Source organism: Triturus cristatus, chromosome 11 (genome assembly GCF_964204655.1).
Source record: "Triturus cristatus chromosome 11, aTriCri1.1, whole genome shotgun sequence".
In the NCBI taxonomy this organism is placed as follows: domain Eukaryota; kingdom Metazoa; phylum Chordata; class Amphibia; order Caudata; family Salamandridae; genus Triturus; species Triturus cristatus.
In genome coordinates, this window is record NC_140594.1 from 1064447233 (window position 1) to 1064461614 (window position 14382).

Below are 14382 nucleotides of genomic sequence, written 5' to 3' on the forward strand. Positions count from 1 at the left end.
ATTGGTCGAATAGAATAATTGTTTTATTCAGCTATCGGAAAATTCTTGTTTTAAGCTTTGTACTTAGCTCGGCTAGATAAATTAAAAGAAGGAATGAATTACACATGAATTGCACACGCACTTTAAATGATCAACTAAATAGAAGAGCAGCCCATCTCATTTAACCAAACAACTATTTTATGAAAAGCCTGTGTATTTATTTCTCTTTGAGCTCTGTATTTAATTAGTCATAGATTGTGATCTTTAATGGAATTTGGTCCCTCCCGTTTTTGTATGAATTTTCACTGTATGGGGATGGGTGGGTGGTGCGGATCGGTGGGGTGGGTAAAAGAAATCCTGTATTTAAAAATTCTTGCAATAAAAATAGTTATTTAAAAAAAATGTAACTTAGAAAACAGTTACTGTCCACCTTCGAAATATTCAATATTGATTCTCAGCTGTGCGATTACGAATCAGTTGCAGCCCTGGCTGCCCAACAGAGAGAGCAAATATCCATGTAATGAATATCACAAATCTCATGATAGACGGTGGCTAACACTGCCTTCTGCTCTTTTTTTTAATTTACAGCTGCCTTCAACGCCATGAACCACCAAGCCCTGGTCATCACATCATCATTCGTGGGTTATGACAACATCGTACCACTCTGGTTCTAATCCTTACTCGCAGACCAATGTTAATTAGGTGGACACCTCCAGATCTCAGCGACTAGATGGGCCTCGTAGAATGTCCAAGCGATCCAGCTACGCACTCAGGCTCTACATGGAGCCTCTTGCAGTCCTCCAGGTCAACCACAGAATCAAGGTCCACCAGTAAATTGAAAAGAAGCAAGCCTATCAGAAACGTTCAAACTTGGAAGAATAGTGTAAAGGGAAAAACACGAGCGAGGCCATTTTAAGCTACAATCCAGGTCTACAGCAGCATCTCACCACTTTTTATGGTCACCCCTTCATTCATCTCTTCAAGAAGCATTTCATCAGGCATGAATATGGAAACAAAGACAAGGCCCAGCTCTATCTGTCCATGGGGGGTCTGTGTTTTGAAGAGAACACCCCTTTCTCTCCCTCTGTTTCTTGAACAGGTGATGTGCTATTTGCAGTCCCAATTATGAATATTCCTGCTGATCCGTGAATAATCCAGATTTTGGACAGTATCTTTCTTTCAAAGGCCCAGACCCTAGGTCTTACTAAGTGAAGGCCTTTGAAAAAATATGTTTTATTTTGTATGAGTGGATTTGATCTTTGTTTTATTGGGGCAACTTTGATAAATGTGCTTGCTCTAGCAGGTCTTATTTTGACCCAGGATGTCTGCAAGGACATCAGGACGACTGAAGCATTACTCCAGGGACAGGATGACGAAATTTTTCTTCCTGGCTAGAGAAATTTAACATTTTAATAGGTTTGTGGGAATTTACTAGGATTGTTGAGTGGGATAAAGGGAGAGTAAAGGTTTAATAAGCTCCACCTCAGCACTTGCCACACCTGGCACGCTGGCTCATAGACAGAGATAAACAAAGTCTCCTGACATACAACTAGCTCATTGTTTGGTGCTTGGATGTGCTGCAGGCTCCAACCTGCAGAAAGTGATGAAGGTATCTGCAAGGCACAATATGTTCGATTTCAAAATAGCTAGAGAACTAAAGAGTATAATGTAGTGGTAGGTAAATTTTGGACATAATTTACCACTAGATACTACTCAAGGGATTAACTATGCACTAGAAGGCAACTGAAATGTAGGTAGAACATTAGACTTCAGTAACCGTTAAAGTCAATGATTGGTGAAAAGTGATTGAAAAGACATTGTTACAAGACTTACGAAGGGCAAAGGTCAAACACTCAGCTGTGTGATAAAAGGACTTGCTCTGCTCCAACCAGAGGTGAGGCCTTCTGAACAAAGTAAACTTACGTTCATAATGATGTCCTACAGTAAGATTATTCTAAGCAGGAGCAGATGGCTTACTGTACCTGATTCAGATGTGATGAAGCTGAGCAGGCACACCGATGGGCTGGCTACTCTTGCTCACATCAGTGAAAAGTCTCAAAGTTCCTAGAAAGTGCTGGTACGGAGGGAATGCTATAATGCTTAAAAGGCATAAATAGGCTTGGATCGGAAAAGGAACACGGTAGGCTTCCATGTTTGGACTGTGACAAGGAAAACAACTCCCATTTCATGGAATGTAAATGAAAGCTTGCCCTGTTTCGAATGTGTGACATATTTTCTGGATTTCTTCTAATTGTGAGGAAGTTATTTGACGCAATCCACAGTTTATCTATTTTTGTAATTGTAAGAAAATTATTTTGGGAAAACCCTCCATAAAACTGTATGAGTGAAATACTGTGCCACATGCTAGACGTAAGCAAGTAAGGAAGCTTAAAAATCCACTTTAAAATCTGAAAGTCTATACAAATGTAAATAATAAAGTTATCATATTAGCTTAAAATAGCAGGAAAAGGTAGAAACGTTTAAAACAAGGGCATGCATGGTCTCAGCTCATTCGTTTCTGAAACAACATAAGACCTACGTCGCCAAGGGTCAAAAATTGTGTTAACACTAACACTACCGACTATGAGTTCTCCAGTTTAATCAGAGCTTAAGCTGACGCTGCTTTCTGCATTGCCAGGTTCTTTAGTCGAGGTTTAAGCCAATATGACCTAGGGCTGGAGGAGGAGGGCAGAAGAAGGGTAAGCGCAGCTTATCCGCTTTCACAGTGGTGTAGATGGGGAAATGTTGAGTAATTGCTAGACCCCATTGGTAGCTCAAATAATTCAGTGAGACAATTCTGTTTCTGAAATAAAGAGTGCTGAAACAATTCCGTCTAGACATTGTTCATATGTCGGAACAGAGTTCCTTAAAATGGAGCTCCTGGATAAAGAACCATTTGTATGTTTTGCAACCATGGAGTCCCAGAAATGGTTCTCAAAACGATGGTTCATTGTGTTTGCAGACTCATTTTCTTGAAGTTCTTGTGCCTTGATCTCTGCAAGTCACTCCAACAAAATTCTTTCTTGAACCCACCTCAAGACACTAAATGCACAGGTTTCAGAACAGACTCACCCAGTCACCAGATGTCACACATTGTCACCAAAAGAACAAAATAGGAAGTTGAATGTTTGGATTGTCTGATCACAAACCTCCCTCATTTCCACAAAACTGTCTTTCGACAGGGGAAGTAGGGTGGCCACTTGGCTGTTTTTTACAGGCATTACCAGTATTATACGGTTCAGAACGGTAACAAAAATAGGGAAATGACCTAAAGCTGGTATTTTTCCCCTAATAAGAACATAGTTTAAACAGCAAATTCAAGAGTAAAACACTTTAAAATGTGTTCCAGGCTCCCAGAATTGTGTATGTTCCATAATTAAAGAAAGCACAGACAGAAAAGCCAGAATTAAAATAAGTACTGAGTATTTTACATGAATTCCTATACAAGTATCAGATCCCCACTCATAGAGAATCTTAAAACATGAGTAAAACAGCCTGCAGCCGAGATGGCCGCCTAGCTCTTCGGCTCCGCCGACCCTTGCGCCCTTCGTCGATATCCTGGCAAGAATCCTGCGCCTCCGAGCCCTACGCTTACCTGCGCCACGTTCCTGACCACGTTACTGTGACTCCGGTCGAGAACGGAGCTGCCCCGGCGGAGTTGAGCCCCGGTTTCCATTCCGGCCTTCCAAGCGGTCGCAGCCGGGCCATTGTTTAGTGGGGACGGCCGGCGGCGACAACGATAGCAGCGGCCGCTGTGGAGAGGGAGGAGCCGGTGCACCGGACCTGGAGCGCGGCGCTGGGATTCTCACAGCAGCCTTTTCCAGGCTCGGCTGCCCAGCGCGCCCCGCTCGCAACATTGTATCCGGCTCCCGTATACTGTATCCCGGCCCAGCTGGGAGAGGGACGGGATCGCTTCTTTGTTACAGCCTACAGCAGCGGACGCCATCTTCCGCATCGGAAACCCTGGTCTTGCCGGTGGGTTTCCCCTGCACCACAGATTCCCCTGTCCTTGAAGCCTCTCCACGACCGGCTGCCTCCACGTTTCCTGCACCACCAGGGCCCCGCAGAGAGCTCATCACTTTCCAGATACCGATGGCGGGTGAAGGGGGCTTGCTTCCCGGGGCGCTCGATGGTTGCTTGCCTAAGATGGCGGACGCAACAGCACCCTCCATCCTTGATCCACCGCTGGGGCTTCGCGACATCCTGTCAGCACTGGAGGACCTGCGGTTGGCCTTCCACGACTCTGCCACTGGTTTGGAGGACCGGTTTGATTGGACTTTTTCAGCTGGCCATGAGGATTCTCCAGTGCGGCATGCTAAGCCACATCTTCAGTCGACTGTCGGTGGATCACCCGAGTTGAGGTATGTGGCAGTGACGGGGGGACGTGTCCCAGTGCCCGCTGCGGTACTCTTCGGCTCTGCCCTGGCGGAGTCTGACAATACTGCTCCCTTGGTATGGCCGGAGCTTGTGTCTCAGACGCCGTTTTGCCCATCTCTTTTGTCCTTTGGTGCCACGTCTCTGAGCGTCCTCCTGGACTTGCTTCCTGTACATCGGCCGGCCGCTACTCTGGAACTTATGCATCGTCCTGCTCCCTGTCGTACTAGCCACGGCATGGCAGTGGCGCATTCTGTGGTCCTTTACTATCGAGCTTCACTCCAGTTTGACTTGTCTGTTACACCTCGACTTCTGCGACGGACTCCATGGTGGCCCATCCCGTCCAGGTTGGCTGTACTGCAATTGGATTCTGTTGGACTGCAGATTCGAAGGGGCCAAGGCTGAGGAAGGGGGTTTTTCTTGTTGCACATTGATACGTATATGGCTGGGACTGGGACTTGTGACTGTTGGAGGTACATGTAGCATGGGTGTCAGGTCGGGGCCCGGGGTTGGGTGACCGCGGATAATCGATTTTGCTTGTATTGAATAGATCCTTGGCCCTCCTCCGATCAACCGTGACATTCTTTTTCTTTTTCTTCTCTTTCTCTTCTCCTACATTTCGGGTACTCTTTCGGGGCGACAGACACACTGCTAGGGGGGGAAGGCCGTAGCCTCTGCATGCGTGTAGGGTGGGGGGTATAGTTCCTTGTTGGGTTTTTTTTTTTTTCTATGGGCCTCCTTTCTCTTTCTTTCTTTTCTCTTTTTCTCTTCTCCCTTTCTACTCTTTACCTTTCTCGCTTGCTCTTTCCTTTCTTCTTTCTTGGGTCGATGGGAGGATTGGGAACGCGTGGGTAGTGCTTGGGGATCGTCATGTGATATGCTTCTTTTCTATCCTGGTTTCATTGAGTGCGATTGATTATCTTACGGATAATGCTTGCTGACTCTTCTGATGATCGTTGCCCACTATAGTCCTAACTGCATTGCTTTGATTCGGATCCTTCCAGACCAGTTGCTATGGACTTATTTCAAAACTTTATAAAATTAAACCTCATCATCCTGGCGCTCGGCGGCACAATTGTGTGTAACGTGACCGGGTCTATTCGTGCTTGTACTGATATGCTGCTAAGTTGTATAATTGCTTGCTAATGTGCCCTTTATTGTCGAGGCCGGCCTGAGGGTTGTAGGCCCGTATTTGTCTGCACATACTGTTAAATAAAGGTTTTCCAAAAAAAAAAAAAAAAAAAAAAAAACCATGAGTAAAAGGCCTGTATTATTTTTGGGGAAAGCTGGCAATCACAAGAGGAAACTGAAATAATATTGCCAAAAATGTGCTTCGCGACACTCCCTGATTTTTCTAATGTACTTCCTACGTCTTTTGGGTGCTAATACAAACGGGTAGGGTACTGCTTGCTCTAGTTTGAAGACAAAAAAATGCTGAGAAGTTAACTAATGGACCATTCATTCATATGAACTTAGATCCAGAAAAAAATATCATTTAAAGCAGCTAACAGTTATTCCTAAAAGTGGTAATATCAAAAAATGGTCTGCTTTTTTCAGGAGTCAGTGGGTGTGGCATTCCTATTCAGACGAGAGTCTAAAATACACCTGTCTTTCCCAAAGGTATTTCCTTTGAACTCTTTCTGCCTCCCTTCCCATTTAGGTGACTCAGGTCTTAAGTGGAAATCCACACGTTTTAAATATTTGGAGATCTGGTTCTGTAAAAATCTCACTGACAAATTACTTTTTCACGAATCACACACTATTGCCAAGGTTCTGGACCTCCTAAACGCCTGGTCACCCAAATGTATTTCCTGGTGGGGTAGGCTCCAAACACTCAAAATGATGATCACTCTGATAGTAAATTTGTTGTCATCCATACTTCCCCTTAAACTCTCTCCCTCCTTTTTCCAGAAATTGGATAAACTCACCTCCAGGTTTCTTTGAAGTGATAAGAGCGAGGATCGTCTACAAATACCTCAGAAAGACAGTGATACGAGGGGGATGTAGTTTTCCGAACTGGAACTTGTACCAGTCAGCTTTTCTAGCTACCCAAGGCGTTGTCTGGTTTCATCCAGACTCCCAAAACACACCTCCGTGGATACATATTGAATGGGAGATATGTTCCCCTTTTGGCACATCCTTCTTTATTACAAAATTCACCCCACCACACTCTCACTGCATTCTTACCGATATGGCAAGTGCGCTGAAACTGATACACAAAGGCCTCCCGGAGCCCATCCATAACTAAAGATGGGCGTCTTTATTGTCTAATCCAAAAGTTAACGCAAAAGTTGCTCCTACCATTTTTTTTTTTTTGCATATTTATATAGCGCGAACTCGACCCGAAGGTATTGGAGCGCTTTACATGAGCACCGTATTTACATTACACATTCAGGCACGGAGAGATTAAGTGATTTGCCCAGAATCATAGGATGTGGACGCGACCTCGAGGCTCGAACCCTGGTTTCCTGCACCAAAGTCGGCAGTTTAAGTCGACGGACCACATCCTTTGCAACTGTGTGGGCCTCTAAAGGTGTCAGGTTAATCAGAGACCTTTACGATAATAACAATGGCCCGCTCTGCTTTTCAGCCCTAGCTAAGAAACTCAACCTCTCCAATTTGGACTTCTATAGTCTTCTAAAAATCAAGGTTAGACTCTCCAAACTTAATCTCTCTAAAAAAACAAAAAATCAACTCTACTCATGTATCTTGCCCTTTGGCAACGCTCTGGACATGTTACCTCCAACATCTATAAGTTCCTCTCTGACCCTCAACATTCACAAGATTCAATTACTTGCACCAAATGGGCTAAACATTTTGAGAGGGTGATTTTTGAACACATATCGCCGGATTCCTGGCATAAGAGTGCCAAATTCTCCTTGAGCAATAAAATTGCCCCATCTCCTATTCATTCTAAATTCTTTACATTGGACCCAAGCCCGTTTGTATGAAATAAAACCACCAGAAAACTATAAATGCTGGAACTGGAACCAGGAATCAGGCTCACATCAACACATGTTCTTTGATTGCCAGACTCATAATGTTTACCGATCCAAAAACATCTGTACATGATCTTTAATGCACCCATAACCCTATCCTTCTCTACGGTACCACTGGGTCCCTGGGCTTCACTGACTCCACTGCCCCTAGGTGCCAATGATATGGCGCTCTCAACCTACTCCTAACCATTGCCGTTAAAGTTATCCTCTCAGAATGGAAATCCTTCTATCATCTGTCATATCACACATGGTGGGCATGGGTTTCATATCTCCGAGGTGCACACATGTTGCTCCTTAAGAATATATCCGCACCACCAATCTCTAGCACAGTATGGCAATCCCTGGATAAATACATTGAATTAAGTACCCAAGGTGTTGTAGTTCAACCTATAGCTGAATCTTTTCTCTAAGTCTTCTTAACGATGGCTATGAAGCAGATATCCCCCCCCCCTCCGCCCTCCTCTCCCTATCTCTGTTCGTTTTTGGCATTTCTCGGTATACAGGCAATACAAATGTTGTTGTATTTCTTTGAACGGAATGTTTCTATCAATTCTAGTTCAGACAAATTATAGTATCCTTGTGCCAACAGCGTGCACCCTCTTCTAGATATACTAATGGCACTGTTTAGATTGTAACCTTTCTGAACCTGGATTGTTCTCATATAGTCAATGATCATCCACATTGTTAACCACTGTATATAAACCAACAACATTTCATGTTTAATCTGCAAATCCTACCTTTTGATTGTATCACCATATTGTCTGATTGTATGCCTTTTCTCTTAAATTAATAAAATAATTTGAAATGCTACAAATCAATAGGCATAGGTGGCTGGTTAATGTTACTCAAAGTAAATTACATTAGTCTTTAATATTTCATTGATTCAGGTTATAACCAGAAGTGAAGTTTATCACTGCACTTTTTGTTTTAAAAAAGCAATTCAAACTACCCCCAAGGCATACGGCAACAATGAATAGTGTCATTTGACATTTGGAATGGCTCAGAAAAATATATTCAACCCTTGATTTCTACTACTGCAAGCAAAAACAGCATACAAAGACAGGCTTTGTGGCAGGCTGTGTGGCCTAATACAAGTATACATGAATGGCTTCCTACAATAATACCATCAAGGACAGAAAAGGTGGATTACAACTAAGTTCCAGAGTATTAGCCAACATAAAACCAACTGTGTGGGACTCTGAGAAAAGAGACAAGATTCAGGCAGGAAGCACAAATGTGAAGGGAAGTGTCTATCCAATATTTGGATATTTGTGACATTGTCTAACTGGGTGTATACAGGCACCCGGTAGTCAAGGGTTTAAGCAGTGTTTGTATGGACATATAAGTGTCTCTTCCTCCATCCACCCTTCTGCTCTGTAGGTTTCAACCGTTTTTTTGGCCTGTCTGGACAGCGCAGCCGTCGCCAGACAATTATGTGAGCATCACTGAAGGGGCTCTGGGTCCGTCCACACGTTGGGAGCCAGGAGTACATATTTTGATTGGGCTGAATTTAGGTACTCCCACAAAAAAAGAGTACTTGTCCTCCAAGATGCATTGGATTTATTTGATTAGCTGGCTAAGATTGAACTTTCAGGGTCACGCACATGGCATGGTAATGCTGTAAAAGTGTCTTAGATCACTAGATAATTTATAGTGTTTGTCTTTCTCTGGCAGCAACACAGATGGGAGGAGGGCAGTCATTAGCCTACATGGAGTTTTAGGTCTGGTTTGAGAGTGCAACTGGCGCCTAATCTTTTAACCTACTCTAATATTATTCTACAGTTCTTTGCTTCCACCCAAATACATATTAATTCCTATGCTCATTAATTGTAATGCTTCACATTACCATACAAAGCGATACCAAAGGGGATGATGGACGGAGCGTTTGAGCAAATCAAACACTCACCCCCAGTCAACTGATCTGGGCTCAATCCATCATCATTCCTTAGCTCACTCCACCACCCCAGTTCAGACATGGCCATATGCAAATCAGTCTGACCCTGTGCCTCATGGGAACAGTCCAGCCCGAACCGCCAAGCCATGTCTTCACTGGACCAAAAACAAGCATCCTGGGACCGGTTCGGGTTCATAACCCTCATCAGCCAGGCTATCTTGAATCCAGTGGCAAGGTGAGCAAGGGGCCCACGTCTGGGCATACCCTGCCAACCTACGGCGAACAAAGCGTTTTCACATTACCATACAGCATTTTTTTAAGTCCAGACCAATTGGCATTGCCAAGGCAAGTTAAAAGGTTGTATCTTTTCCAGACAACAACAAAATGTAAGCGAAGCAGGAAATGCAGCAGGAGAGCACGTGGAAAAAAATCGTCTGTGGAAATACTCTGACACACGTTTTCAGAAAATGACGAATAATTAAAAACAAAAACTGAAGGCTTCTCTCTAGGCTGGTTTACATTACTCCCTTGCAAAACACGATCAATGTAGTTGTAATGTCAATATTTAATATGCTGCACATATCAACTGCTGAATAACGAAATGCATTTATGTACATGAGTTCATATTTTCCAGCGAACTATTGGTCATTGGGCTTTGGGTAAGTAAGAAGATCAGATACCATCAGAAAATCATAGTACGTATGAGTTACAACAAATTATTACTGCATAAATAACTTATTTCACACATTAAAAGGCCAACATACCGCTAGACTAAACCATTGCAGTGTGGGGAAAACAAACACATAGAAGAAAACAAATGTTCACCGGGTACACCCAAATACTACGTACTTCAAGTGTATCTTATGTGCATAAAATAAAAATGCCCAAAAACGCTCATTTCTGCCCCTTTCACACATTCAAACTTCACCCGTTTTCCAAAAGCTGTATCTATCGGCTTTATCAGAGCTTCATTGTATCTGATGCTAGCCTGCACACTGGTATGGGGAACAGAAGCGTTCTTAGACCACAGTAAGTTAAAGGAAGGCTAGCTGAAGGGGTGGTGGCATTATACATCACTGAAGAGTCATCATTTTGCAAAAACAAACCTAAGATGAAAGAATATAAGATCTTTGTAAGCACATACTTTTTTTTGTGTACAGTGTTTTTTGACAGGTGAGAAACAGGCAGGAGACAGCCACAAATCATTCCTTGAAAGCCAAAGTGTCTGAATGAAACCCATTTTGTACAGTGAATCCTGCAGGTGTTAGCACCATCACTCAAACTTCAGCTGTCACTTCCTGGTCTTCGACAGAGCCCATCTATAAAAACAAACTCCTACGTCCCAGCCACAATTAGGCCCCTGATAATCAGAGCACTTCCCAAGACATGGGGCATTGCCGGGTGACACATGAGAGCTGAAGTGGGTGGATATAAATAACCTGTCTTCCCACATGCCTGGAAAACGCCAGGCCGCTGAGTCACAGTTAAAAAAATATTTATCTTTTTCTAGCTCCTAAACACTGTACTGTCTCAAAAAATCCTTCTAGAAATATATATATGCACATGAAGCAGGTTCTGATTATTTACTAAGGGTTCATTTCTGTGCTAGCCTCTAAACCCTTTGCTTTAAATTAAAATCCCAGTTTCCCTTCCCCCATAAAAAAAATTGGTCACTTAAGTACAACACCTACAATGAAGTAAACGTACTGTGCATCGAAAAACAGACTCGCCCACGTAGTCAATCAATTAATCTGGTTTCTGACACAATATTGGAATATAGCAGGCTGTTCAGTTCTTTGAATTAAAGCGTGCCCATTCGGGACAGCTTTCAAGCCAACTAGGCCAAAGAAACTGAAGCACATGGCAAGCAAAACACATGCCAAGAGAGTGCAGCTCGCCAGAAAGGCGTCGGTGGCAGGGGAGCACAAAAGCAATCTACAGGCATACCTTGTAATGGTAGGCTTTAACAAGCAAAAACCTCATGAGAGCAGAAAGGGATACGACAGAACACTTTTTAAGATGTTGGGAGGAAGAGAAGAAATTAGTTTAAATTCAGCGTTTTTGAGTCAAACGTGCCTCAACAAAAGAAGTGTATGAATGACTAGTTTTTGTAGGAATGTGGGATATGGTGTAAACAACGGTTTTAAGGAAAGAAAGACAAGCAGGCTATGAGAGCAATGCTGTGCCTTTAAGGGACTGCAGTCAAAAACATCAGCTTGACATCGTGCCCGACCTCAAATTCCAAAACATATTCAGGACGAAAACAGCTCATTCTGACACCTCTCCAGAGCTCCACCGGACAAACTCATCAGAGCCTGCCTGTCTTCCTTGGGGCGCCGTATCTTTTGAACCCATTCTAGTGTTGAGAGTAGAAGTTTCACCCTGCATCCTTTCGTGCTCAATTAATTTAAAGGGCCATGTTTTTTAAGCTAGGCTGTAGTCTAGCAAAGGGCACACGTGGTCTGTAACCAATTAGTGAGGGTGGGGTTCAGAAGATCAGACCTGGCCTCGTTCATTGATGCAAACAAGGAGCTGCGACTACAGGGAATGTATAGATGTGACTAGTGACTGCTGTATAGTGGGAGGGGATGTACCCTGTATGTATACACAAGACTATATGCTCTAAGGGGGCGCTGCTGTGTGCACAGGTAACAGTGCACAAAAGGAGTGACTGTCCCCTGCCGTGAGAAGGGGACCCCAAACTCGTGAGTAGGAGCTGAAGGTGGAAGCATGCAGCGCGTGGAGTGCACAGTGGGCTGTGCCGAGGAGGAAGTCCGCCGCGCGCGCTGCCTGCGCAGGACCCCCCGCCCCCAGCTGCTCGCGCGCTCACCGGAGAGTCGTAGGAGTAGGCGCACTCGGAGCGGTAGACGCGGTCTCCGGTCTTGGGCACGCGGATGGTGGGCATGTAGGGCACCAGCAGCTCCCCCAGGTCCGCGGCCATTTTCGCGTGCCCGTGTGTCCTCGCTGGCAGGCGCGGAGTGCGCCGGCGGCTGTCCCAAGGCACCGGTCCTGTCCGGCTATTTTTACCACAGAGCAGCAAATCACACCCCAGCTGCTCCCGGCCTGTCCGGCGGGCGCGGTGACGCGGGCCCCGAGGGCGACAGGCGTGCGGGGCTGGGGGGCGTGCAGTGCTGAAGGGTCTCGGCGGGCTGGAAGCGGGAGGGGGAATGAATTTTCGAGGAGCTGTGCTAGTCATTTCTGTCAGTGGGTGCTCACGGCAGCAGGTGTGGGGTTGGGGATATAACCAAACCGTGAATGCGTCAGAGGCCTGTGTTCCTTTAAACAGAACAACTCTGTTTTGTCATTGTAAAATGCATGGTAAATTCATTGGGGTTACTAACGGCACCAGTGTATGTGTGACGGATCAGTTTTAATCACTACAGGATACGGGGTAGGGGAATTAAGTTTATTCCATGAGCAGAGTTAAGCGTGCACCGCCATGACAGTACAGCCTCTATTCCGCAACCGTAACTTCGCTCCCTCCTCGAACGTTCCAAACCTGAACATTCTATAGCTAGACCATTTCAGGAAGGACAAGGGGTGGAAGGGAAACGGTAAGCAGGAAGACAACATGGAAGGTATGTATCAAGAATTTCAATATGCAACCCAACTTCCCCTTCAATCAAATAAGGAACAAGTAGGATTTATGATCACTCCTGAATGATCCTCCAAGGAGTTCTAATCTTGGCAGATGACTACTCATTAGGCAATGGAAGAATCAGACATATTACTACCACTCCCAAATTTACCCAAGCTTTCCATGCTCAGACATTTCCTTTTTTGGGGGGGATCACGCCTCGTTTGTCAATTTTGAGGTTATATCGAATTTTTAACTTGAACTGATAGTCTTTGACAAAGTAAAATCCTATCTGGGAGTAGACAAAGCAGTATCTTCTCTTGCTAACCACCATTTTATTACTGAGCCACTGTTAGCATAAATCCGACACAGGTTGCTTAACTTTCAATAAAAGGAAAAGACTTACCCCGGTGCTGAATTCGGTGAAATACTATAAAACCATAAATCTCTCCCATGCTATCAGAATTACCGATTTATGGGTGGACTAGGGCCAAGTGGATGCTATCTTTAATATAATGGCTAAATCGTTCCACTCGACTATTACATAGTGGGTCTTCTAAGGCAGTGCCAACATGAGATATACAGTGCACCCATAAAAACGTGTTAATTTCAAGTGATATCAAATTCTCACCATTATCGATAACTAGTGTTTCTGTACAACCAACCTTGCTAAAAACTTACATTAAAAAGTCAGTGACAATAGAAGTGGTGGTGTTTCTAAACAATTTTACTTTAGGCCCTTTGAACAGTAATCAATAAGTACCAAGAAAAATCTTCTAAAGCCTCCCACTATATTGAGGCCCATTTTCTGTCAGTAATTCTGAGGCCAATCAACAGGATGCATAGGCTAGGCTTTAGCCTCTGAACATTAGTCGCAACTCAAAAACGCTTCACAGTCTCTCACAAAATGCTGTGCCTCAGAATCTATGCACAACAACCAAAAATGCGACCTAATGAGGTTTTCCAATGCAGACATTCACATGTGGCACCAATGGGGAGCCTTGAGAATATATGCATGAATCCTTTCTGGAGGAATACAATTATTCTTACGGAAAACCAAACCGTTTCTGATACTCAGTTCTTCGGAAACTTGGTGGTGGGGCTGTAAAGGAGCCTGAAAAGTTTTGATGGAAGGCCAATTCTCATTGACACATTTTTTACCAACTCAAAGTTGTCCTTGGAGTCTACTGCTTTACACATTTTCTCAGTCAACTGATGGTCTGTAACAATCCACAATCTAAGGACACTCGCAACCACATCCACCTCCCTTTACTCGCCCTTGCCTTCCTGTTCCTTTTCATCCACACATGGTAGTGAGATAAACAATATGCAGTGCAATTCATCTTACCAGGTACCGACCCAACTTCAAAACAGTATTGTAATTTGGAACATGGAACTTAACCTTGAAATCAGTGCAGTAGCAGATACATGATGGGGGAAGTCCGTTCAGATGATTCGGCCTCATCAATTATATTCTCTTGTTGGAGGATATCAAGTAAATCTTGCATTTCCTTATGCATATATAAACATATATGTGCAGTTCTCCCAATTTCTATTTA

General features: G+C 44.1%; 1 protein-coding gene across 2 annotated transcripts in view; it reads right to left on the reverse strand.

Moving 5' to 3' along the window:
• The window catches only part of USP13 (ubiquitin specific peptidase 13), a 324868-nt gene extending 312586 nt beyond the window's left edge, over positions 1-12282 (reverse strand). The window contains exon 1 of one of the 2 annotated variants that reach the window (XM_085635387.1): positions 12077-12282. In XM_085635387.1, the coding sequence (XP_085491513.1) occupies positions 12077-12187 (111 nt within the window). In that variant the 5' untranslated portion in view covers positions 12188-12282. The remainder of the gene's footprint in view (positions 1-12076) is intronic. The other variant, XM_085635386.1, reaches the window with a different exon arrangement.
• Positions 12283-14382: the final 2100 nt, after the last annotated feature.